Source organism: Penicillium chrysogenum, assembly GCF_028827035.1.
Source record: "Penicillium chrysogenum strain IBT 35668 chromosome Unknown utg000001l_segment0_segment0, whole genome shotgun sequence".
NCBI lineage: Eukaryota > Fungi > Ascomycota > Eurotiomycetes > Eurotiales > Aspergillaceae > Penicillium > Penicillium chrysogenum.
In genome coordinates, this window is record NW_026622749.1 from 2831516 (window position 1) to 2855423 (window position 23908).

The following is a 23908-nucleotide window of genomic DNA, read 5'->3' on the forward strand; positions in this document are numbered from 1 at the left end:
GAGGAATAAAGACATTGCGGCGTACACAGCTTGCTTATCTCGGCTGCGATCGCCGTCCTTGGGGATTGGAGCATTCATCCGGGTTCTCTCCATGTTTGCCAAGGAGCCAGTCACCATCCCTGTTTGGAATAGTCCGTCACATTCAACCACGTTGTTGAACAGGGGTTTTACTGCGCTTTCTTTGTTAGTTCTTTCAGGCAGGGTTGTCGCGTGGACCGGTTGTGTGGCGCCTGGACGAAAAAAGAGCCTCGGGGTCCCCGACCTATCCGAGAGCCATACATACCATCCTGGCAATTCTCCACCACGGAAAATACCAGGGTGCAATCATGGCCAAGGAAAAAGAATTTCCCAGAATGGCGCGAGTCATGTTCTGGTGCTTGGAAACAATTTCCAATTCGCTTTCGGTTGCTTGGCCGGCGATCACAGCTGGTGCCTCTACGTTACAAGGTACAGGCTAGGTTTTAATCTTGTACTGTACGGGAAGTGCAGTGTCTCCCCGTTATCTCCCTAATCACCACAGCGTTGTCCCTGTCCTTTTTCCCTGCGCCAGGGTCAATATCGAATATCGCCAACAGCGTCTACATATGCAAATACGAGATGCAAGCTTTGCATTGGCCCACCGTAGAATCAGCCACTTTTCAACTCTTGGGGATCAACATACAGCATACCAAGATTTTAACTTTCCATTGATTCAAGTTACATTCTTTCCAGTTGCATGCATTACTCTCAGACAGAAACAGTGCAGTATCTTTACGAGATACGGCCTTGTGTCCACGGTGACCGCTGTAGCCATGCCCAAGGCCACAATGTGTTCTCGGGTGCCAGCCACTAACCCCCAGATCTTTCCACAAGATCCCGCATTAGTGGATGTCTGTGCGCTGCTCGATGATGCTGATCCCATGAGATGTTACAGGTAGGATTAAACGGCGCAGCCTTGTTGAGACATCACCCCTTCCTCTCCTGCGGCATATCCCATTGAGCCTCCAAATTTCCGCCTCTTTACCACCTGAGCATTCACATTTCACTAAGCGCTGTTGGGAGGGAAAAAAAAAACCTTGCGAAATCCACAAACCGATTCCCACACCCATGAAAGGTTGGAGATACAATTATTTTGCGCAGTTTGAAATGACGACAAAAGCATGGGAAGCATAGTGTCTCTTCAATGGCCCCGAATTATTTAAAGCGGGCGCCAGAGAAGCCCGTTCCATGGTTCAGTGTACCCGCTTCCGTCCATGGGTCGCGAGAACTCTGTGAGTCTACGAAAGTCCACCGTGTGGGAAAATACGTCTGTTCTTCGCATTCTGTAGCCCCTCTTTGATTTCCTTAGGGGAAGCCTGTCTTCTTCCTTTTCTTTTCGCCATGTCCGCTCCAACTGGGCAATTTCACAGGTTGTCCATTGGTCAAAACATGCCAGAAACAACCCTGCCTGCTAGAGCGGCCCGCGCGGGGCGGTCTGACCCTTCCGGTGAAGACAGTGATCGTGGAGAGGACGATAGCTCTTCAGTGGAGAGCTCCAGTGGCGAAGAGGAGGAGGAGGAGGAGGAGGAAGAAAGCAGCCATGATGAACAGTCCGAATCGAATAGCGCCTCCGTCCTCGCTACGTCCGGCATTACCTATGACCTCAGCCAACTAGATTCCGAGTCTGAAGCCCGGGCCTTCGTTGGCTTGACCGGCCGATTTGATGTTGTCAACTGTCGCTCTACTCCCGCCGGATATGACTTCCAGCTGTCGGATCGGCCACAGGTGCACATTGGCCCGGACTCGTCTACTTGCACTTGTGCGGCCTTTCAGGATCAACCGGACGGGGCTTGTCAGCATATCTTTGTGAGTTGCCTTTTTGGGGAATGAAGCTTAAATGTTGAAGGGCTTGAACTGCCAATACTAACCCCCGTCACCTGAACAGTGGCTCGTCGACCAACTGCACGGCTGCTTCCTCCCCGCGCCTCGGTCGACGGAGGTGACCCTGACTCCAGACGGACGTCCGGACCGCCTCCCACGCATTGAGGACTTACTGAAGGGTAATCTGCTGTCGGTTGCGACTCAGCTAAAGTGGCAGTACCTACAGGGCGAAGAGGACGGAATGACGCGGACAGAAAAGGTCCGGGACATCTTCTCTGCATTCAGCCGAACTCTCCCAGAAGACACCCGCCGGGATTTGACAGAGACAACTGAGCAAGCACGAACGCCGGAGGAGTGCGTGGTTCAGGGAGATTTCGAAGCGACAATGTTCCGGCTTGCAATTCACGACGATGGAGTTTTCAACAGCCTCTGCAAGGCGATGCCCTCAGGCGCGTGTGCGGCCATCTACTTCGACAAAGTACAAGAGCAGTCACGCCGACTACTAAGCGACTTCGACCGATACTGCGCAACCGGCGAGTTGCCCGCGAACCCCGTGAGCCCAGGCCTGGGCATAGAGGTCAACGATGTCGTAGCACAGCTGCAGCGTTCTGTATCCCGGATTGCGGTCAACATCGCAGCACGCGCCCCGCACGGCTCGGAACGCGCCGTCGAAGCCCTCGTGTCTCTCCTGGAGTCAGTCGTGGCTCGCAATAATGATCCCCTAGAAGGCAATCCCCTGGGTCGCCAGTCCTTCCACGGTGAAGACGAGGACCAGCGCAATCTATATCACTTGCTCATCGGGTCGGTTGAAACTGACTCCGAAACAGACGCGCGGCACTTTGTCCTTCACGCGCTTGATGCCCTGCCGCCGGCCGACCTCCACCAGTCCGCCAACCGCCTGCGCGACATCCTCCGCAAGATCGAAGTCAACCGTGCCCCGAAGCCATATCTTCTCCATCTAGGATCGTTGATCCGTGCTGCTGAATCTGCCGCTGCTATGGGATCTGGACAGAAGCGACCGGCGGCTGGGAATGGAAATTCCGGGGGGATACTCGAAACGAACCCGTTGAATTCTCGATCTTTTTTTACACATACGTTTGTTATCTTGTTCTGGGAGGCCATCGTGTTCATTCATTGCAATACCCCGCTGCATCGTGTCTTTACGTTTTATCATTGACGAGTCGCTCCAGTTCTATTTTGCTTCTGGGTCATGTCATTCTTTTCCATCTTTTGATGTCTACTACATACGATCATAAGAGCTGTTAGCATTGCCATAGCCATTTTACACACAATCACTATATCACAAAATGTGCAAAGTTTCAAATCCACTGGAACGGTCCATGTCCATGACCACATATAAAGCAAATACAAGTCCCATGATGAACATGTCGTCATTCAAACCCAGCACTCTGGCCCTGGGTTCCCACATCCACGGTCCGCCCTCGTGAACCCCGGGTGTCACCGCTTCCACGCACCTGGACAGAGATGAGCTAGCCCGATTTATGAGAGTGAACCATGGAACAAATTCTCGGCACAGTGTGGGCCGCCCACACTTTTGAAAATGCCTCGTGGGTTTTGATGATTTTCTCATTTTTTGGGCGCCCAACAAGCACACGAATCAGCAAGATCAAAATACGACGCCCAGATCAAGATTGGGAGTCATCCATGGATACATAATTTGAAATGTAGATCTTTAGATCCAAATCTGTACGATCGCACATCCGATGATCATGTACTCCGTATCTACCATTTCATATCCATAAATCCTGGGGCCACACCGCATCTCCGTTTCAAACCTGCCCCTCAATCCACCCCCAATGCACAAGTTAGGTTCAATAACGCTCGCCAATAACGCGCGTCGAAAATGCGGTGTCGGGCATCCTCATCCTAAATATGTTGTATGCTGTACGATTAGACATGCATGCTATATACATATTAGACTTTGCGAGTTTATTAGGCCATAAGATTCTACTTGGACACCCAAAGTGGATATTTCCATGCCACGTTTTCCACGTTTTCGGCAGGGATTGATGACCATGTGTGCGACTAGGATTATTCTTTCAAGCCGAGTTTAGGCCGTGCACGCGGTTGCATTCCTGGATCCTTGGGGGGCTAGCGTGCTTAGTGCTGTCTTTAGCTTATGGGGTGGGTTTGTCTTAGTATAGGTGGACACCTGCTACGGAGTACAGGCGTGTCGTATATATTGAAAATGGTATTGTATGCAAGGATCTACATTGTATTATTAACTACTCCGTAGTTTTGAAGGCAATAGGTATGTGTGGGTCATGAGAAGGAACTATATCATTTTCTTGGCCTTGACTACACCTATGATAAGAAAAGCGACGGCAGAAACCGGGTTTGGAAACGTATTATATTAAATTCGTAGTAAAATCAGTAAAATCACCGAAGGGATGATGATCTCCATGGCTATATCAAAGTCGAAGCAGTCTTTACGCGATGAAGAAAAGGTAAACCCCTAAGGATCCAATAAATGAGACTCTGGTCTAATAGCATCGACAACTTGCGAAATGAGGATTGGGCAGTCCCTCTTCAAGAGATGGGCCGTATGAAACGGGCTCCCATCTTTCCTCATAATATCCAAGGGATCTTACTGGAGGTCTGGAATGGGCCCAGTTCAAGTAGAAGCTCGGAAATCCACGGAAGATTTGCTCTTCCGGTCTATTTGCATATATCATTGAGATGACTATCAGACGACCGATTGGGGTCCAAGAAGTTTTCGATATTGATAGGATCTCTTTCATACCTGATTGTAGAACATCCTTGGTTCCATCGTCGAAAGACGAGCTAGCGTCGCAACTTCGATATCTAGCTTGGTTGTCTCTTTTGGCTCCCCATCCTGTGCGCTCTGGAAGGCTGTCTTCGATGCGCGGCCAAGGTTAGTTCGAGATTGCAGACAGCGTTATTGATTCAATGTTTACCCGCTGCAGACTGGCTGAGATAATTACCCGTTTGTTATAAAGCTCAGGATACATGAGTAAATACTGCAAAACTTGCTTTATAACTCTATTCAGACGACGCATACCCTCTGCGAGTACAAGGTCTTAAAGGCCACAGATCGAGTGGCATTCTGCAATCAGCGTCCAGTCCCTGGATCATGGACTCAAAACAGTGACTACTAGTCGCTGTGATACTAAGAATCGTACTGTTGCCCATGGTATTGTAGCGGAAACCGGATCGAACCGTGTTGCCATCTCTTTTATGCCCTTCAACTGATGCATCTAATCATAATCTTTTCAACCTCTGACAAATTCTGAGGTCAGTATGGTCAATGTGGTCGACTTGATTGTTTCCCGAAGCGGTAGAGTTATTAAACTTCCAAGGTTGGATTTACGGATGACCCCCGACACCTATTTTGTCGATTGGCTCACAATTAAATCACCACCCCAGTAGAGGCTGTTGGCTCTTCTAACATCTACAAACCCATCCAAAAAGAAGCCAAATCATCGAAAAAAAAAACGATATTCAAGCGGAATATGAACATGCGACGAGATCTACAAGAACGCCCCGAGGTCCTCACTCGGACGAACTGGAAATCATGGAAGAATGAGGTCGAGAAACACGCCCGAAAAGAAGGAGTCTGGAACTACTGCAACCCCGACGCCCCAAGCGAGTACTATCCGGAGCTCCACGAACCCGAGAAACCGCACGTTTCCACCGTCCGACCCGAAGCAAATCCATCGTTGACCTTGGAGAGGATGACTTCATCGAACTATCTTCGATCGTGGACCAATACTGGAAGCAGATGCGCGCATACGAAAACATTCAAACAAAACTACAAGTCATCTTTGAACTTATAGAAAACAATGTCGATTACGAACACTTCTGTCTCATCAAGCATGCAGAAACACCGCTCGAGCAGATGGCGGTTCTATCTGCTAAATTCAAGAAATCACGTCTGGAGGATCTGCAGCCAAGATGGGAAGGTATACAGGAACTGGCTAATAAGGCGGATGTGCAAGAGCTATTCAAATCATGGAATGCCTTTTTCACAGATTGTAATGGGTATCTTTCTGGTTATGCTCGAAGGCAGGATGCCTTTTGGGATTGTGTCGAGGCAGTGGGAGATTCCTGGGAGAACCGGCTACCTCTCACTTCCCAGCACTGGATCGAGAACCCCGACTATGTTGAGTCGAGGAGCTATGGGGATGACTGCGCTCAACCTCGTTCACCGACTGAACGGGAGTCTGTCACTTCGCTAGACTGGATTGAAAACCCTGACGATCTCGAGTCACGAAACTATAAGGATGACTGCGCTCAGCTTCGTTCACGGACTAGACGGGGTTCTATCGCTTCTCGATACCGTAATTGCTATTACGATCCTATGGTGTCAACTGGGCATACGTCTCTGGGCCCTAAGCCCGGTTTTGTGGCTAGTCAGAGTGATCACATTGAAGAGATCTCTGGGGACGATTTGGAGATGGCGGGTCTTCCACAACGATCGAGACTGTCCCGGGCAAAAGAAGGCGAAAACTAACTGCGGGAAATTGGGCGAGAGGTAGACAACACTAGCTACGATGTATGTTGTGTGTATGGTTTTTGTGTTGAGAGGGAACGATTGTGTCTTTTCGTTTTGACAAGAAGTCAGCTCTCGGGGGTTGATATAGCTCTTTGCAGGTAACGTTTGTTACCATTGCTTGACGATGCCATTAGATCATTAATGGTCTATGTTTTGGAATAAAACAAATCGATAACAAGTTTCTAATTGACCAACTCTTCTTTTCCTGGAATCATCTTCTCTGCCCCGTGTGTCTTCAACCACATTCTTCACTACTTAGTCCGAGATAGGCCGCATCATTCTCAACGGGGTATTGCCCATGGCTCACCATGACTGAGTCGCCCGACTCTGTGGGTAACACTCGTTTCCAGCAGGGTATGACAGTGTTGAGGCAGTAGTCCATGTAATTGTGTCTCCTGGAGATATGTCTTCATGACTATAAAAGTGAAGTGCGAAAACATCCTCCACTCGGAACATGATTCCGTGACAGAAGATGAGAGAATATCGTGTTCTGTACAAACATATCCGCGCTGGCTGGATAGCCTGGACAGGTAAGAAGGGGTCTGCCTGAAGATGTATTAAAAAGAGACACCTAAAATGGACATCCAAACAACCTTGGCGGATGTTACTTGTTCTTTCTTATGGAGCACAGCTTTTTGTTAAATCATACAACAGCTGGCCGGCTGGCCCAATGGCAAGGCGCTTGACTACGAATCAAGAGATTGCAGGTTCGATCCCTGCGTCGGTCATTTTTTTTGGTGAATTCTTGTAACCACGTTGATATTTGCCGAGTCCAACAGCGATATGATGTCTTCGTTGTTCTTAGGCTTAGTTTGGGAATTAAGCTGCAGGATGAAGAGTGCATTCTGTAGATAGTTGCGAGATTGCGGCGTTATCTGTCATTCGATCCATGGATCGTCGACAACCACGACATCCTTAGGTAATGGACTAGGCGGTGAGGTAGTAACCAATGAGAGAGTTATGTGTGGCATACCTCGGCATTTAGTCCCACGGATAGACCCGAAACCAGACCCAATCCGGTGCGGTCCATGCGTCCACAGGTCGAATTACTAAACCATATTTGGAAGTAGTACCAACTCTACTTGAGTCCTTTATGTTGTACGTTCCTTCCTGTTTGCCCTGATTGTTTATTGCCTACCCCATTCGGATACGGACTTGAGTCATCCTCGCCTGCGCGGAGCTATTGAACTTTGTCAAACTGGGGTATGGCCTCCATTAGGCTATACACATTAACCGTGGTTTTTGTGTTGGTCGAGTGGAATAATGCCGTATTTTATTCCAACAAACTTCCCCCACTCCGCGACCATTTCAAGCAGGTATATCTTCCACCGTTTACGCCTCGTCCCCGCGAGCTTCTTCCATCTATCTTTAATCACTCCCCACCCTGAGCGATATAGCAAAAGCTATATCTCTCACTTCCCGGGGAATAGCAAAAGCTATATCGCTCACTTCTGGGGGAATAGCAAAAGCTATATCTCTCACTTCTTCATCGCTCATCCACATTACCGCCAATCGCCCATCACCAAATCTACCCACAAACCCAAGCAAGATCGCCCCAAGTCAAAATAATTCGGGCGGCGACCAAGGTGGAGAGCTACACTCAAATCCAGCCCTCAGATGCTCTGGTCGTTCAGATTGATGGTGAATGGCGGAATGTTCTCCAGTGGGTATTTTACTGTGACCATGCCATCGAAGTCTTTGCACGGTGCTGCAAAGGGAAAACATGGATTCATTCTATTGGAAAGCTAGTCGAAGCTTCCAGATAGTTGCTTATTGCTTTCGAGGCCTGTCTATGATCCTATTCTTATAACTGTTCATTCAATTAAATGTTACCAGCCAGGCTTTTCAATGAAAAGAGTGCATTTCAACGAGAATATTAGGTCGTCCTCGATGGGATAAAAACTAATTTATCGTAGCTTATAGACTATATCTTCGTTCTTTAGATAGGCCGCTAATTTGGAGGAGTCGGGCTGGTGTGTTGTGGTTGTAGCCTTAGGAGGCTCTAAACACCTCTAGGATAGAAAAAGAGGATGAAAGGAGGGAAAAAAAAAAAGAGAGAGACGACAATTCGAGAACGACCGGAGTCGAACCGGAGCAGTCAGGTAGTGGAAGATCTTAGGCACTTCCCTCGTGGTACACATGACGAAGCATGTTACCACTAGGCCACCTGCTGCTGGGTCACTACTACTGGGGTTTGTCTTCCTTTTCACCTGCACTTTCCAATGATTTGTGTATTCACCAGAGCCACAGTGCTTGTATGTCGATCTCAAACATGTGAGTATGTCCTAGTGACTACGATAGGCTTAACTTCAACCTTTTGATTGTTTCTTACAAAGATATCGAATGTGGCAGTTACTCGCATGAGATATATATCCATCGTACCCTCCCTGCCCATAAAATCTCTGGCAACCACTTACTTTGTACTAGAAGATGGACCAAAAGTCGATATAAACAAGATCAAATCAGATTCAAAGTTGCACACATCTCCAGCATTCATTCAGAAAGATCCAACACAACCCGACCCTGCAGCTTCCCCTCCTCAATCTCCTTGAACACATCAGTCAAAGCATCCATCTTCTCCATCCGATAATGAACCTTAATAATACCCCTGGCAGCAAATTCCATAGTCTCAATAGCCTCCCTCCGACTCCCAACCGCCGACCCCGTAATAGTCCACTGCTTCCCAATCATCGCAGTTGGGAACGCCGTCGCAATAGCCTGCGGGTCATTTTCCGGAAGCCCCACGCAGACCAGCGTACCGTTGAAACGCAGCAACGGCAGCGCCTGCGCATACGCCACATTCGCAGCCGCACAGACAATGGCCGCGTGCGCGCCCAGTCCATCCGCCAGCGAATGAACATGCTTCGTCAGTGCGTCGCCCTTATCGTCCCTCGGGAACTGCGTGATGTCCACGAAATGCTCTGCCCCCGATTCCTTGACTAACTCCTCTTTACTGCCGTGGTCGATGCCGATTACCCGCAGGCCCATTCCCCGGCTTGCAAGCTGCACTGCGAGGTGGCCCAGCCCGCCGCCGGCACCGGAGATTACCACCCATTGTCCGGGCCGCGCGTTGCTGCGCTTCAGTGCGGAGTATACGGTTACGCCGGCGCAGAGGAGTGGTGCTGCTTCGGCGGAGTCGAGACCGTCTGGAATGGGGGTTACATAGTTTGCGGGTCCGAGTGTGTATTGCTGGAATGTTCCTGGGGTGTAGTAGCCGGAGACCTTCTGGTTGAAGCATAATCCGTCGGCACTGGCTTGGCAGGGTTCTGGAGAGGATGTGTTAGTTCGAGGTGTATGGGTTGTTGAGGGGAGGACATGGTATACGTACGGCAGTGTCCGCATGCGCTGGAAATCCATTTGACGCCGACTCGATCGCCGATCTTTAGGTTTGAGGATTCGGTGCCTGCACCGAGCTTGACTACCTTACCAACACCTTCGTGGCCGCCAACTTGGCCGGGCTGAGTTGGGTGTGGGAACCCCTTGATCTGAGGATATTTGTTAGTGCCTGGGATATAGAGAATAGGATATGGCGTACACTGTTGGACATGATACTAAAGTCCGAGTGGCACACACCCGAGTGTGTTCTATCATTGTGAGTACTACCCTATGTAGTGTCGAAATCTCCATGAGACGTACAAATTAATCAGGACCTCGCCTGTACCAGGCTCTGGGACATCTAATTCCACAACCTTTGTCGAAACCGTCCCAGGCTGGTCGTAAATGACGGCCTTCTGCTTGGCGGGGATTTCAAGAGCGGCCATGATAACTGATTGCTGGTGATATATTGAAAGGAGGTAAAATATTGAACTGTAAAATCGATTCCAATTGGGATTTTCAGCGTTGGAGAAATGTATGCGGAGCAAATGCTTAGTCGAATGCTGTAATGGGTCTTAAATATATTAACCCGTATTTGCGCCAAGTGATAAAAGAGGAGAACTTGATCAACTGTGGAGAGGGTCTGGTCGAATTGAGGGGTTGGGAACTTTCGGATCGACAGGTCGTTGGCATATTGGCCAATGCGGCTTTTGCACCCGGATGCACACTGTGCATGCCTCGGAAGCTGGCTATTCAGCTGCAGGTATAGTCGTTATAGTAACGTGTTCCTTTGTGTCTGGATGAATTGAGGGGTCAAATGCGGAGTCATGGAAGGACCTCGGTCCCACCAGGCTGCATGCATCTATTTTTATCTTCATTGCTGGAATGAACACCAGTGTTAGAGTATAACTAGAGAAAAAGGTAGGAGATGGAAGATTGGGGAGGGTTTATATACATCGGAGAACCCCCAAGGTACTCTATCCATGGGATACTTCCGATTTAGGACTCAAGCACTGCCGCTTTATTAGCCTGCGGTGATATGAATTACATTTACATTTTCGTCTCGTTCACAGCTTAGCAATGTTTTTCCATTTGATACGTTCGCTTTAATGAAAGTTATTAGCCGCCGAAGCAACATAAGTAGAAAAAGAATCAGTCCGAAATAAAGGCCCAATCGACCTACTAGCAAAGCCGGTTCTTCAATAACCACTCAGGATAGGCAATGAAGATACGGTTGCTCAACACATCCCTAGAACACACTCGAGGCAACTCCAATCCCAAAGATTAGAGCCCGGAACAATCCACCTTGTCGCAGCACTGGTCGGCACCATTCTTCCAAATGCAGTTGTTCGAAGTTGAAGTGACATCGCAGGGCACTTCGACGAAGTCGAAAGGAACACAGGCTTGTTTATCTAAAGTGAGGAAAGTAATCGCAGGCACCGGTGCTGGACAAGCCGGTCCAAGACCATACTCAAATCCTCCCACACAATATTTTCCACATGGCCACCTTGTGACAGTGAATTCACCGGCTTCGCCAATTTTGGCCGTCTTGCGAATATGGCCTCCATTTTTGAAATTGTTGAGCCATTGGTTTGGGTTTAGTCCGCCCTGGGATGCGGGACCTCCGTGGACGTCTTTGATGTAGACAAGCTGACCAGGGTCGACTTGTTGGCCAGGTGTACATTCTTCATCTTTGCAGAACTGGAGTTTTCCAGGCATTTGATACCCGCTTTTTTCGGCTGTTACGTAGTTGGCGCCGTTGTATCCCAGAGGGAAACCATTCTCTCCGATGAAATTGTAACATTTGCCTGGTAGTTAAGAACAATGAAGTTAGCAACCTCTCTGCGGCTTGGCATATCAACTCATTGCTTACCAGTCTCAAGACCCGAGACGCACTTCTGTGGCTCGCAGACCCCGTCACTACTTTCAGAAGAGCCTGTAGGACAGACGCATTTGCCGTCAACAAGAGCCTTTCCATTGGAACATGTGACATCATTCTGTTCCTCGCAAATCTCGCCGTCATATGTCCAGCCCGTCGGACAGCAACGATAGCCAGTTTCCTTGCTTCCAGCAAGGTCATGGCCCCCGGCACAACAGTCAAATGCTGAATCAGGGTCCCCAACAAGGCTTTGATCCGGCAGACAACAACCTGCAAACCTCTTGTTCGCACTCAGACTAAGTTCCTTGTGGCCTTGCTCATTGTCACAATCAATAGAGGTTTTGAAACCGTTCTCGGTCCATGTAATACGGTTGCCGTTTATAGTCCATTCTCCCTTGATTTCTTTAACGGGAACATTGACAGTGTACTGGGCGTTGCCAAAGGAATGCTGAAGGATGTACGCCACAAGAGCTAGGCTAAACGACTTCATTGTTGCTTCGGTTCTTCAATTGTTCGAGTTCGATGATTCTGAGATTGAATGTGAATGTATACAAAGTAAACCCGGTAGCCACTTTGCCTTTATATATTTGGATTGGGGCTTCAAATCATTAGTTAAACAGTCTGTGGATCCTTTTCTATTGCTTGCGTAGTTCTAGAGGCGTACATAAAATTGACACAGGATCTACTTGGTGCAGGGCTACACAGCAGACATTCCATAGCCCGGTGAAGATCATACGTAATTGATCGGCTTATTTAGAACGACCTTCGCTATCTTCACGTTATCCCTTGGTGTATACATGCAGTTCGTTTTAGTATAGCCGAGGGATTTATTTTAGGGGAAGTATGTCAGCATTCGAGTCTTGGTTTGTATAAGCCGAAGTCATAGGGATCATGCATCGGGGACCTCGGGATTCGGTGGCTTCATCTCAACTCTCCAAATAACCGGAGAAGCATAATAAATGTTTCCTCTCTGGTATATAGATATGGAGTTTCTAGTTACCCAGATACTGGGACGCACTTACTGACCGTATTTGAATTTATATTCCTAATATTTAAAACATTCAGAGCCTCCTTTCCTTTCCGGGGATCATACCCAGCCCTAGAATCTATACCATGGTCTGGATATCCAGACACATTCTTAATCGCCACTTATTCATTAGCGGGGCAATATTCTAAATCAGTCTCAAACTACCAGAAGTGATTCAACTCCACAAACCGCCGATCTAAGCTGCCGATGCAAGGGTTAGGTTGTCATGCGGCGGGATCAACGGCCGAACAGCATCTGCAGTCGCAGAGCAGGGCTCGCACTAATGTAGGGGCCGATACGTGCATTTTCCTGCATCATACACGAGGTAGGTCTAGGTACCTTGGCGGAAACTAGTAGAAGTGAATCAGCTTCACAAACCGCCGGTCTAAGCTGCCGATGTAAGGATTGGGTTGTCATGGGGCAGGACCTGTGTGGAGTTGCTTGCGCAACTCCAGGAAACATGCATTCATGCAATTGAAATCGGTCTGAACAACCTCCCAAATGGAGACGTTTACGGTATGTAGGAGACGTGAGGGTCCGAAACTACGGTGCGAGGAGCCCAGGGTCTTTGGTTAATATAACGACTAGACTGCTTTAGGATGGGCCGACAGCTAGAAGCATGTTCTTGAGTTGAAATCCAGCTTATTAGTTGACTCATGTGGAGCGAATTTTCGCTAATTTGATAACCAGCGTACATGGTGGAGATATAGCCATTCCTCACTGCATTAGACATCTTCATTGGCTACAGGCAACTTCTTCTGACAATCCATGTTGCCGCTCTTAGGAGTTCAGACTCGTAGTTCCTAGAGAAGCTACAGCCCATGGGAGTAAATGATAGCTTCGGGGAACGAGGAGATACGGAAATGGTAGTTTCATCATCTAGACTACGGAAATCCTAAAGCATAGAGGATAATCAGATCCAAATCCCACCATAAAATGTGTTTTACTACCTCATCCTGGTTTCTGATATTGATATTCAATATACGTCATATCACATATACCACCTTACGCAGCTGATAACCTTGCATGAACTTTGGATCAGTAAAATTAGAAGGTCCATAGGATTGAGTCAAGATGGCGTAATAGTGAAGAATAATCGAAATAGGCTCCCGACGATCTCTGGAAGTCCCCGCGATCTTTAGTTGCCTCGCTATAGGGATAGCTTGTGCGAGAAAAATCGTAGTAGAAATACTTACCCCTCCTTCCTACATAGCCAAGCTACACTTATTGACTAACTAGCATACCGAAAGAGTGGGATCAACTGCGCAATCTGTATGGACAGAACTATAGATGGTCTGACTGGACTAAGTGGTCTAAGAAGACCCAGTATGTCCATTGAGTATGATTAGATAGGGAACAATTTCGACCCTAAATCATGCAGATGTCTGATACCCAGACATCTCCAACGCCCGTTACGAGAATTATTTCATCCTGCCATATAGAAAGAATCTCCCTAGGCCTATAGCATGTCCACTTTTACACCAGATTCCCCGAGCATCCAACCCAACCCATCCTTGTACCTCCAGGGTTTTCTTGTTGATTTACGTCAGCTACTAAGTCCTAACTTTGCGGTCGAAGCTTCAGAAATAGAGATGTTAAGTTCTCTATACGTAGAACTAAGACTAAGGACTAGACAGCAACAACCCCAAGATATCTCTTGGCAAAATGGGTCCTACCAAGACTTAGTTATGTACACAAAATAGCTCAAAGGGGTAATTTCTGCATTACTTTTGCATAATCTGTCAGATCTCTTACCTAGGTTGGTACCTAGGTGGGTATCAAGCGGGGTGCTTTGCAATATGTAACAATCCTTGAGTGAAATGCTTATTTACATTGTCTCGTTCACAGCTTAATACTTTGTTATCGCAACAGAGCTCACAAGTGCCACAAAACTCACGCATACGATGCCCAGCCTATTGAAAAATTAGCAAAGCGGTCGATGATCAACCGGAGGAAGGGAAAGAGAGAATACATACCGCAATACAACATAGCAAGGTTCTTCTCATCACTCGCCTGCTGAACCAATTCATTGACAGTAGCCGTGACACTGAGTGTTTTGCTCAGCTTCTTCGCCACCACAGTTAACGCCCGGTCAGCTTCACTAGGCTCATTCTCGTTCTCACTCTTCGAGACGAGTGCGTCAGTGGCTCCAGGCAGAGCTGGAGGCCCATCGCTGGCTTGATTGTCCTGCATCTGCATCTTCTTAACCCGAAGCGGGGAGACCGTCCAGCTATACAACGGGTCGTAACGTAATACATCAAGGATGGTCATAATGCTGTAAGATTCTTGGCGGAGTGCTTCAAGGGTGAATTCACAACAACGCCGGAAAACACCTTCGGTCTTGGTGATGCCGAATCCATCGACTAGATCGCGGGTCAACCGGAACGGCACTACCTCAGGAACAGGTAGCACACGACCTTGTTCGAATGCTACACCGAGATCAATGTGCACAACTTCCCCAGTCTTCTCATCTAGCAGGATATTGTGTCCATGCCGATCACCGAGGCCGAGCACATGACCGAGGATAGAGATTGCAGCGGTACTTCGTGTGTAGGCTAGCCGCTTACTAAACCAGTCGTCTGGGTTGTTGAATTTCTCCATGAAGAAATACTTCATGACTGGGTGGAAATGCTCGGTCACCTGTCGGTAGGTTCTGACGCGCTGCTCAAATGACTTGGTTTGCACATCGGCAATGTGTTTCCGGCATGAGTTGGGTTTCATGTCCTTCGGGAAGTATTTTTGATGTGCGGGCATCAGGTAGTCGTGCAGAGGAATCGTGTTTGGCACGAACTCAATAATTCCAGCGCTTGGTGTCAATGGCAGAACCTTGTATGTCCGGATGCCTAAGCTTCGCTGGCGTGTGGGTTGGTGATCTTTCAGAAGACTGCTGACTTGCTCAAATACTTGCTCCATGATGGCGTCTTGCCGCAGGTCATCATTTCCTCCCTTGTACTGTTGTTGTTTGATTAGCTAAAGACGTTGACAGGGCTTCAAATCAAGAACAAACTTACCAATTGCTTGTACCGCTCGCCATTGGATGCAACGGCGGTCACAATCTTTGGCGCGCTAACGCCGGAAGCAATAGTGAAGTCAGGCTGGAACTTTGCGATTGTAGGAACCTGACTGTAGTCGCAATCTGCGCGGAGGCTGATTTTCATTGTCGGTGGTGGTAGCTTGTAAGTGATGGCATCTTGTCCAAGGCGCTGACCAGTAGCCAGATTCTTGAGTGGAACTTTGGCACCACTTTTGTATTTGTCTGGTTTTTCGACTGCAAATCGAACGTAGCTGATGTTCACATTGTGTACAGCAATCCAAGTCTGACCGATGTGATTATCGTTTTTCAGACGATCCACAAGCTGATTTGCAGCACGGAAACGAGAGTGAGATGACTGATCTTTCCCTCCCTTGGACTTGCTGCTGGCGAAAATTTGGTACATGCCATGGAAAGGATGTTCAACGCATATTCTGAATACCAATTGAGTGAGTAATTTCTGGAAGTCATCGGAGACATCGAGTAGGCGGGAGGATAACTGGTTCATTAATGGTGCAAGTTTCCGGCTGGGAACCTCGTTCATATACCGAGCGACGGCTGAATTTGCAGTCTTGCTGTCTGATTTGTCAAGCCAGAGTGCACAGAACCGTAGAGAATCATTGTTGTAAGTGTCACTTTCCCTCAAACTCAGAAGGTAATTTTCAAGGCACTGCTGCAGGAAAGCCTCCCTACTTCGCAGCAAACGTTGATATTCGCGGTCGTCAAGGTCGAACCATTGCTTTGATTTGGCCCTGTAGTTCTTCAAGTATTCTCTCTCCTTGCCTGTGGCATTCTTCATCATGTCTTCCAAGCCAAGGACCTCTTTCTCCTTGCGGTCACGCAGTTGTTCCACTCGCTTGAAATCCTCGAGTCCATCAGGATTCAGAAGCTGTTGATCGCAAAAGGTTGCAAAACCATGATAGACCCGTCCAGCCTCTTCTCCGTCTGAGCTTCCTTTCAATTCCTTGACAGCGGGGTATAGGTATTCTTGAAGAATCGAGTCGGGCTTTTCCAAGCGTGCTTCAGCAACGTGGTGACCCTAAATATGGCATTAGCGCTTTAGACGGAAAAGTGATTTTTTTGGGAAGAATTTCCAGGAGCCTTTTAAGGACGTCGTCCAACTTACCAAAGTCACAAGAAGTTCAGCCCGACTGAGAGGGATGGCCTGCTTATGAAGCTCATTCTGGCTCTTCAGTTGCTGGAGCATGCGAATGGACGCGGTCATCTCTCCTTGATCCCACAGGACATTCGCAAGATCGAATTTCGCAGCTCCGTCAATGTTCATTCCCAACGCTGCACACGGTTCGGCAAGCTTCGAAAGGCTCATTGCAGATTTGAGCGATGCCTGGGAGATGCCGTGTGTTCTTGTGATTTCCAACGATCGTCGAATGACTTTCGCTTCTAGAAGTCGCGAATCTGCGAGACTTAGTTTAGCTCGTGATTTGAGGATGTCATTTTTCCTGACTGATGAAAACAACGCCTCATGCCAAGACAAAATTTCTCCAACTTCATGATAGCTGCTTTGCTTAGTATCCTGTAGACAGGTTTGGAAAGGCAAACACGCACCTTTCGGTCTTCAACCAGTTGCTTCTCGCCATAATATTCAGCCATCCTTCCTCCATATCTTCAGAACATGCGGAGTGCAAAGTGTCGCTGATCTCAGTCATAATCCCCAACGCGCGCATTGAGCTTCGCAACTGAATAGCGGACCCACTGGTCTTGAGAAGAGAACCGAGTGTTGTCAACAGACCGCTTTCGATTGAGCCAGTGACCTCGAGCATAGAACCTGAGGTGTTAAGGCTTTGGAATGTACGGAATACAGTGGCCGATGGGGAGGAATCCAAAGGTGATACTGGAATATCCCATTTTTGAAGACTAGTTGCAGCTTGCAACATGCTGTCAAAGGCGACAGGGGCATCGTTTGCACTGTCGGAGGCAGAGAGCATCGTATTGGCAACACCTTGAAGATTGGTAGCATTCAAAGCCTTCAACACACCGTACGATTCTGCATTGTCAGACAACTGGATTTCACTGTCGTACTGTGCGCTCTGGAACAGGAGATTTTTGAACCCGGAGCTTTCGTACTCTAGCCGTTCCATGACGCTGGTCAAAGATGAGCTCTGCTGAATGCCGTAGAACAAGTCCGGGTCATCAATGTTTTTGAAAACATCATGTAGTAAAGCAGGCGGTGGCTCGTATCTAACGACAGATGATCGACGTGACGTCGTAACCACTCGGGATGCTTGTATTTCCAAGAAAAGCAGCGAAGTTTTATGCAAACCGCAGCGATGTGCAGCCAAAGATGCCTCTCCGAAGTCAATATCAAGCCATTTATCGCGCTGGACTATAGTTGACTCATCTGGCACGGGTTGGTTTCGAAGGTAGAGAATGCAGTTGATCACAAGCTGAGCGTGAGGTAAAGTTTCCTCGCCAACGTCACATAACACCTGTTGGAAAGCAGCAGAGATATCTTCTCGGACCTCCCCCTTTTCGCCTTTATCGTCCCTTTCTGACAGTAAAACATCATGAACCACGTATGGCAATAGTTGCACCGCTAAGCCAGGAGTCACGTTGAGAACTTTGCGAAGAGAGCCAATGACAGGGTCTTCTAAAGCAGCACTCGATAAGAACAGAGAAATACTGCGAGCCCAGTCAGAAACTGATAGCCCTGAGGGGCTGGTTTTTGCATTTTCGCATCTCTCCTGCTCCGAATTTGAAAGTAAAACGACGGGGCATGTGTATGGATGCCAGATAAGGGCTTTCATCAGAGATTCGGGAATGACCTCGCTGCAAGCTTGGAAATCTGGATAATGGGCGATGTTGCTGACGATCAGCTGCAAAGTACGTTCAACCAGGCCAGCTTCGAAATGCTTTTGAACGTGTAGCATATCGCAAAGCACCCGAAGAATTCTGGCCTTGGAGTGGCAGAAAATATCAGACGACAGAGAAGAGTCCGGGGATTGGAATAGTAAGAGATCCTGTTCTCGCAGGAGCAATTGATCAATTTTCCCAGTGGCAGCGAAGGATCTTCCGATGACCCGAGCGGCCCAAAGTCGATACTGAGGTCCTCCGTTGGAGTTTTGAAGTGTGTGCCATAGAGATACAACATGGGAAACGGGATCCACCTCTTCGTTTGAGACCCAATTCCCAGTGTCGGATGTTTGCTCGAATTCCGGACATAAGAGCGACAGAACAAGATCCGCCACAGGCTTGCTCAACAGCGAAGTCACAGAATCGCGGTCTTTGAGAACTTCAAAGACCAAATCCTTCCCAATCTGTCCGTCCGAAGAGTCCCCAGAGGCTGAGAATTTCTCAGCTAGTGAGACAAGCCGATCGAATGATATTTTCGTCTCCGTATCCCAATCAGACGAACGGAGCTCTCCAAGGAGCTCGACCAGCCATTGATAGAATTCCTTTGCATTTGACTGCACTGATTTGAGCTGACTTTCCTGAGCCGCGTTTTCAGGTAGCGATGAAAATATTCTGCGGAGAGTGACCAGTGTTGAGACAGCAATACCTGCAGTGAATCCTGGTGCCACCTTGAGGTATGCTTTCCCTGCCTCGAGTAGATACCAGAAAACCCCCAGAGCATCCTCGGAACAGTGGATGTCGGCAAGGAAAGGCCGCAAAGAGCTAAGTGCCATCTCCAGAGGATAGTCTTGAAGCATTATGGGACCAGCCACACATGCTAGGATTCTTATTTTGCGGATCACAGAACAAGCATGAAGTGAACCAAGGGCGGGATGTATGGATTCAAGCAGCGAACGGCAGACAAATGACACCAGTGATGGCGTCCATATCGACTCAAATTCAAACCCAGTGCGTCCGCAAAGAAACTCGATCTCATCCAGGAGATAGCGTGCTCGAAAGGAGGGCTGTTGATTTGCTGGCAGTGCATTTCGGGACGCGCTTTTGTTTATTATTTGCGTCTGAATGTCGAGCGCATAACCGAAGTTTTCACGCTTTGAGAATGCTCGTTCGATCTGCTCATAGTAGTCGAGTGATTCGAAAAACGTAACAATAATTAGGGGAAACTGGCTCTCGATTTGTGTGATGAACTGGTCGGCCCCGAGAAGTTTGCGTAGACGGATCTCAACACCCTTGGGCTGACTACCTTGCCCTGGAGGAGTACTGATACCTCGTGCAATGCTGTATGCCTCGGCCTTGTGAAAAGAGGCTGCCAAAAGCTCGAGATGTGGAATCTGGAGATGTTTCGCAAGCTCAATTGTCTCCTGTTCTTTGGCACGCATCATCATTTGCCCAACGATTTCATCTTTGACGTCCACCAGCATGTTTTCAAGGCTGGCATACCCGAACATACTAAATGGCATAGACATGATACTCTGTGTCTCGGTCCACGTGTAAAGTATTTGAGACGAGAAAAGTCGAAAAAGTTCTTTGGCGTCTTGCAGACCAAGGGTCTGAGAAACAGTGACCATACATCTCTCGGCGTACCAAAGTGACAGTGGCACTTGAGCTGGGGTTTCAAATAGATGGTAGATGCTTCTTCGCAGCAAAGTGTGCCATCTGGAAGCCAACTGCGAAAGCACAAAAAGGCGGACTGCAATTCCCTCGATCCATTCCGGGTCTCGAGGCAAGCTTTCCAACACATCATCGAAGATGGCATCGTGGTCTTTGAGAAGGAACCGCTCAAATAAAGCAGGGATAAATTTTGCAACGCTGAATTTGACCTGCACATCACCTTCTCGGAGGATTGTGAACAAACCTGTTCGGGGAGACGGAAGAGACTGCTCATTGCCGTATGAGGGGCATGTGCCAATCACCACTTGGATGAGCTCGGCTAAGGCAATGTAGACCTTGGGGAAGCTTTTTTGCGGACCAAGAGAACTTCCATAAACCAATTATACAAGTCCATAGCCGACTCTTTCAAGGTATCGTCAGGCCCTTCTGTCCAGGACTCAACAAAGCTGGTCATCATGCGGATGCAAACGCAATGTGAAGCCTCACACCGTTCCATTTCATAAGACTGTAGACACTTTTCGCCCAGATCTTCCAAGATGGAGAGCAGTTTCGAGGGCTCCAATGTCGAGCAGACCTGGAAGATTTCAGGTAAAATAGCTTGGGCTGCCAGGATATCGGCTTCATCTAAGGTTGTCAAGTAATCAACGACGGATGACGAGTCAGAATCTGCTTGGGTTCTGAGAAATACCGAGAGTTGGATGGTTATACAACGTTGATATGTGACAGGGTCAAGGAAGACAGACAGAGAATTTCGATTCAAGGTCAGAATAGTCTCATCAGTCGCTATTGGGGTTTCGGCCATGAATCTGTCGTCCAGATCCATAGGATCTTCGGCTGCAGATGAACCGTTTGAGCTCTGGCGAAAATGCTCGAGCGTTTCAGAGAGTGGAGTAACAAGCTCTTTGAGACTAGACTGAATGGCAGGCGGGGTGGCAGAAGTCGTCAAGGGACCGAGGAGAGGGGACAGCAAGTTCAAGCAAGAATGCATGAAAGCAGATTCGTGAGTATGAGCTGCCAGGAAACCGCATATAGCATCCCACAGACTCCGACAGTTTTGATGCAGATCTTGTGATCGTGATTGAGATTGCAATGATCGAGGAAGACATGCCATGAAGAGGAAAACCACAACACAAAAGGACGCCAGAATCTGCAGGTTATCCGGAGTGATATGTGATCTTTCTTCACTCATAGCGTGCCATGTGTGTAAAAACGACTCAGATCTCACTCGAAGCAGATCCAAGATCACTATATCATCAGGGTCTTGCCTAGAAAATTGCTCCAAGGACCATGTCTCGTGCAGACCCCAGGGATTTGCTGCAGCAGAATTCGCATCAAAACCATACTCCAACAATTCCCGGTTCTCGTGGAGAAAGAACCAAATGCGGCCTATGTGCCCCGTTGGACCTGTTACTTGATAACGAGGAATGGAAAAGGATCGATTAGTGCATGACAAAAAAAGGTCCAATAAGTCCAATGGACGGGCATAAGCAGCTACTCGAGCTGTCTGGATTCGATCGGTCACCGAACCTGCAAAATAACTGTCAGAACCAGGAGCCACGAATGGGAGATTTTAGGCTCTCATACCAGCCCAAGCTTCTCTTAGCCAGCGACATATCTGTATCGAGGTTTTTTGGGCCGACCCGGGATCGAGCTGTGTCCTCATTCGTGCAATTGAGGCCCATAGCCTTAAAGACGAGTCCGAGATAGCGGATGGCCCATTGGCAGAAGTCAAGAGTGACCGCGTTGTCTCCATAGCTACTGAATAATCCAACAAGTCTGACTGCAAAATCATACTCACTAGGTTGCACGCAGCTCTCGATATTACCGGTGATGAGAATGCACGCGTAGCAAGTCCGACTACTCGTGGCCAGTGGGCCCTAATTCCAGGCAATTTGGCACTAGGCCCGTTCGCAATACTGTTTGTTATGCTCAAGTTAGGGCATTTATTCTTGTGGTTTTCATGAGGTTCTTTCTAGTAATGATTGATTTACTTACCTTGTCAGAGCAACCATTGTCCAGGATGACACAACATCATTACCATCAGAGATGTTCAGAATAAGCTGCTTGAAGAAGGACTCCTTCGTCTCAATGTCAACCTCGGATTCAAGGAATGGGATCAGTTGTAATGCATATATCCTCCTTGTACCTGTGGCTGAGACCGAGTCTCGAAATACGTCCTGAATCTCGGAACTGAAGCGCTGCCTTTTGTTCGAGCCTTCGCGTACTGATTCAGACTTGATTCGGGTATGGATACCATCCGAGAGCTTGAGGAGTTCTGCAATCAACCAGAGGACTGTCCAGTTATGTTCTGACCTAGCAGTTCCGAGGCAAGGTCCATGTACCGGCCTGCTCCGGCATGCTTCATTGTGATAGAGTGTTGTTTCGTCAATTTGCAGAATCTCCTTTTCTGGCCGTTTCACATATTCCGAATGAAGTGTACTGGCTAATGCTTCAATGTCATGTGCCAGAGATTCAGATGGATCTTTTCGAGCAGTGTCCACGAGGATGATCATCGACAGCATCAAGGTGGCAATTAGCTCTTCCTTGAGAGTCTGTAACTTAGTGGCCCATAGGCGTCGAATTACTGGAACCAGTCCCAAGAGAACCGAACGGACAAGCTCCGATTGATCAAACATGACTTTTGTAACGACTGCATTGATGCTATTAAACGCGAGCTGATGTGCATTTCCAGCCACAGATGACTCGACAAACTCCGAAAGTCCATGAAGTATGCTTTGGGCCGTGGTTTGAAGAGGAGGGTTGGGAATCGTTGTCAACAGTTGAATACAGGTTACAACTTCTTCAATGACATTTCTATTGCCACCGTGCCTCTCCCTGCTCACTGAGGCGGGGGCGATGGCGATCCTTGAGGGGGTAGAACGGCTGTCGCTGGCATCTTGATCTTCGGGAACGGATCGATAACCGCTTCGAATACTCAATTGACTTCCTTCATTCTCCTGGGGACTAATACTGGCAAGGCAAAAGCTTATGAGGTTTTCCCAGTCTTCTTCGTCAAGATGCTCAGTATGAGGACGGTAGCGTAGAAGCGACGCCAAACATTTGGTATAGTCCAGGCTCAAGGGTTCCCATAGACCTTCCCCAGGGACCGGTATGGTCTCAGTAATGTGGTCAACAATGGCGCGGACCGTTTTGATTCTTAAGTTTCTCAGGAAGAGGTCAACAGCCATTCGGAGTACGGAAGCACATGTCGAGAGTCGCGATGCAGAAGGGGTTTTCGAGGACTTTTGGGCTCGATTATATATTGACCTTTCTGCCGCGACGAAACGAAATAGTGATTCAAAGATCTTGTGGCAAGCCTTGTCATTGAGTGTCTGTCTAGGTAGGTGGAAGACTGGTTAGTTTTGATAACCTGCAGGTCGATTTGGGGGTAGTTGACTGCTTACAGCTTGGAGCTCTTCTTGTTCTGCTGGAATATGTGCTTCAAGTCTAGAAATTGAGTTAGCATCATTCTTCCTGCAGTGAGATAAGATAGAAAAGCAACCTGCCAAACCGTCCGAGCGGGCCTTCTGTTTGTCTGACGAGAGTAGGCTAATCGTCTTGTCGAGAAAGACCTCCCCCATTGCGTGTTATTGTTGGGAGATCTTCCCCACGTAAACAATACCCGGAAACCTTGAGTCTCAACAAGTCTTCTTGCACCTGGCAGAAAAAGGCATCGCAGATCAAGTAGCCTGCGATTCAATAATTGAGTCGATAAGCGCGAGGTGATTTGTGTTTAGTGGAAAGTGGAGTGGCAGTACTTGCGAAAGCTGTCTACCGCCCGATTTTTGTCGCGTTCCG

At 48.2% G+C, this 23908-nt stretch overlaps 5 protein-coding genes across 5 annotated transcripts; 2 read left to right on the forward strand and 3 right to left on the reverse strand.

Moving 5' to 3' along the window:
* Positions 1-1359: 1359 nt before the first annotated feature.
* Positions 1360-3016, forward strand: N7489_001139 (uncharacterized protein; the record flags this gene model as incomplete). The annotated part of the gene is made up of 2 exons (XM_056706894.1): positions 1360-1824; positions 1904-3016. The coding sequence occupies 2 exons, from the start codon at positions 1360-1362 to the stop codon at positions 3014-3016; spliced, it is 1578 nt and encodes a 525-aa protein (XP_056571196.1).
* A 2323-nt stretch (positions 3017-5339) lies between these two features.
* On the forward strand, positions 5340-6334 carry N7489_001140 (uncharacterized protein; the record flags this gene model as incomplete). The annotated part of the gene is made up of 2 exons (XM_056706895.1): positions 5340-5516; positions 5555-6334. The coding sequence occupies 2 exons, from the start codon at positions 5340-5342 to the stop codon at positions 6332-6334; spliced, it is 957 nt and encodes a 318-aa protein (XP_056571197.1).
* Positions 6335-8869: 2535 nt separating this feature from the next.
* N7489_001141 (zinc-dependent alcohol dehydrogenase) lies at positions 8870-10137 on the reverse strand (the record flags this gene model as incomplete). Its single annotated transcript, XM_056706896.1, has 4 exons — positions 8870-9642; positions 9705-9861; positions 9912-9960; positions 10013-10137. The coding sequence occupies 4 exons, from the start codon at positions 10135-10137 to the stop codon at positions 8870-8872; spliced, it is 1104 nt and encodes a 367-aa protein (XP_056571198.1).
* An 838-nt stretch (positions 10138-10975) lies between these two features.
* Positions 10976-12060, reverse strand: N7489_001142 (uncharacterized protein; the record flags this gene model as incomplete). The annotated part of the gene is made up of 2 exons (XM_056706897.1): positions 10976-11499; positions 11565-12060. The coding sequence occupies 2 exons, from the start codon at positions 12058-12060 to the stop codon at positions 10976-10978; spliced, it is 1020 nt and encodes a 339-aa protein (XP_056571199.1).
* A 2430-nt stretch (positions 12061-14490) lies between these two features.
* On the reverse strand, positions 14491-23691 carry atmA (DNA-binding protein kinase TEL1; the record flags this gene model as incomplete). Its single annotated transcript, XM_056706898.1, has 9 exons — positions 14491-14510; positions 14574-15549; positions 15609-16667; positions 16755-17145; positions 17195-20445; positions 20469-21637; positions 21695-22026; positions 22106-23442; positions 23515-23691. The coding sequence occupies 9 exons, from the start codon at positions 23689-23691 to the stop codon at positions 14491-14493; spliced, it is 8712 nt and encodes a 2903-aa protein (XP_056571200.1).
* Positions 23692-23908: the final 217 nt, after the last annotated feature.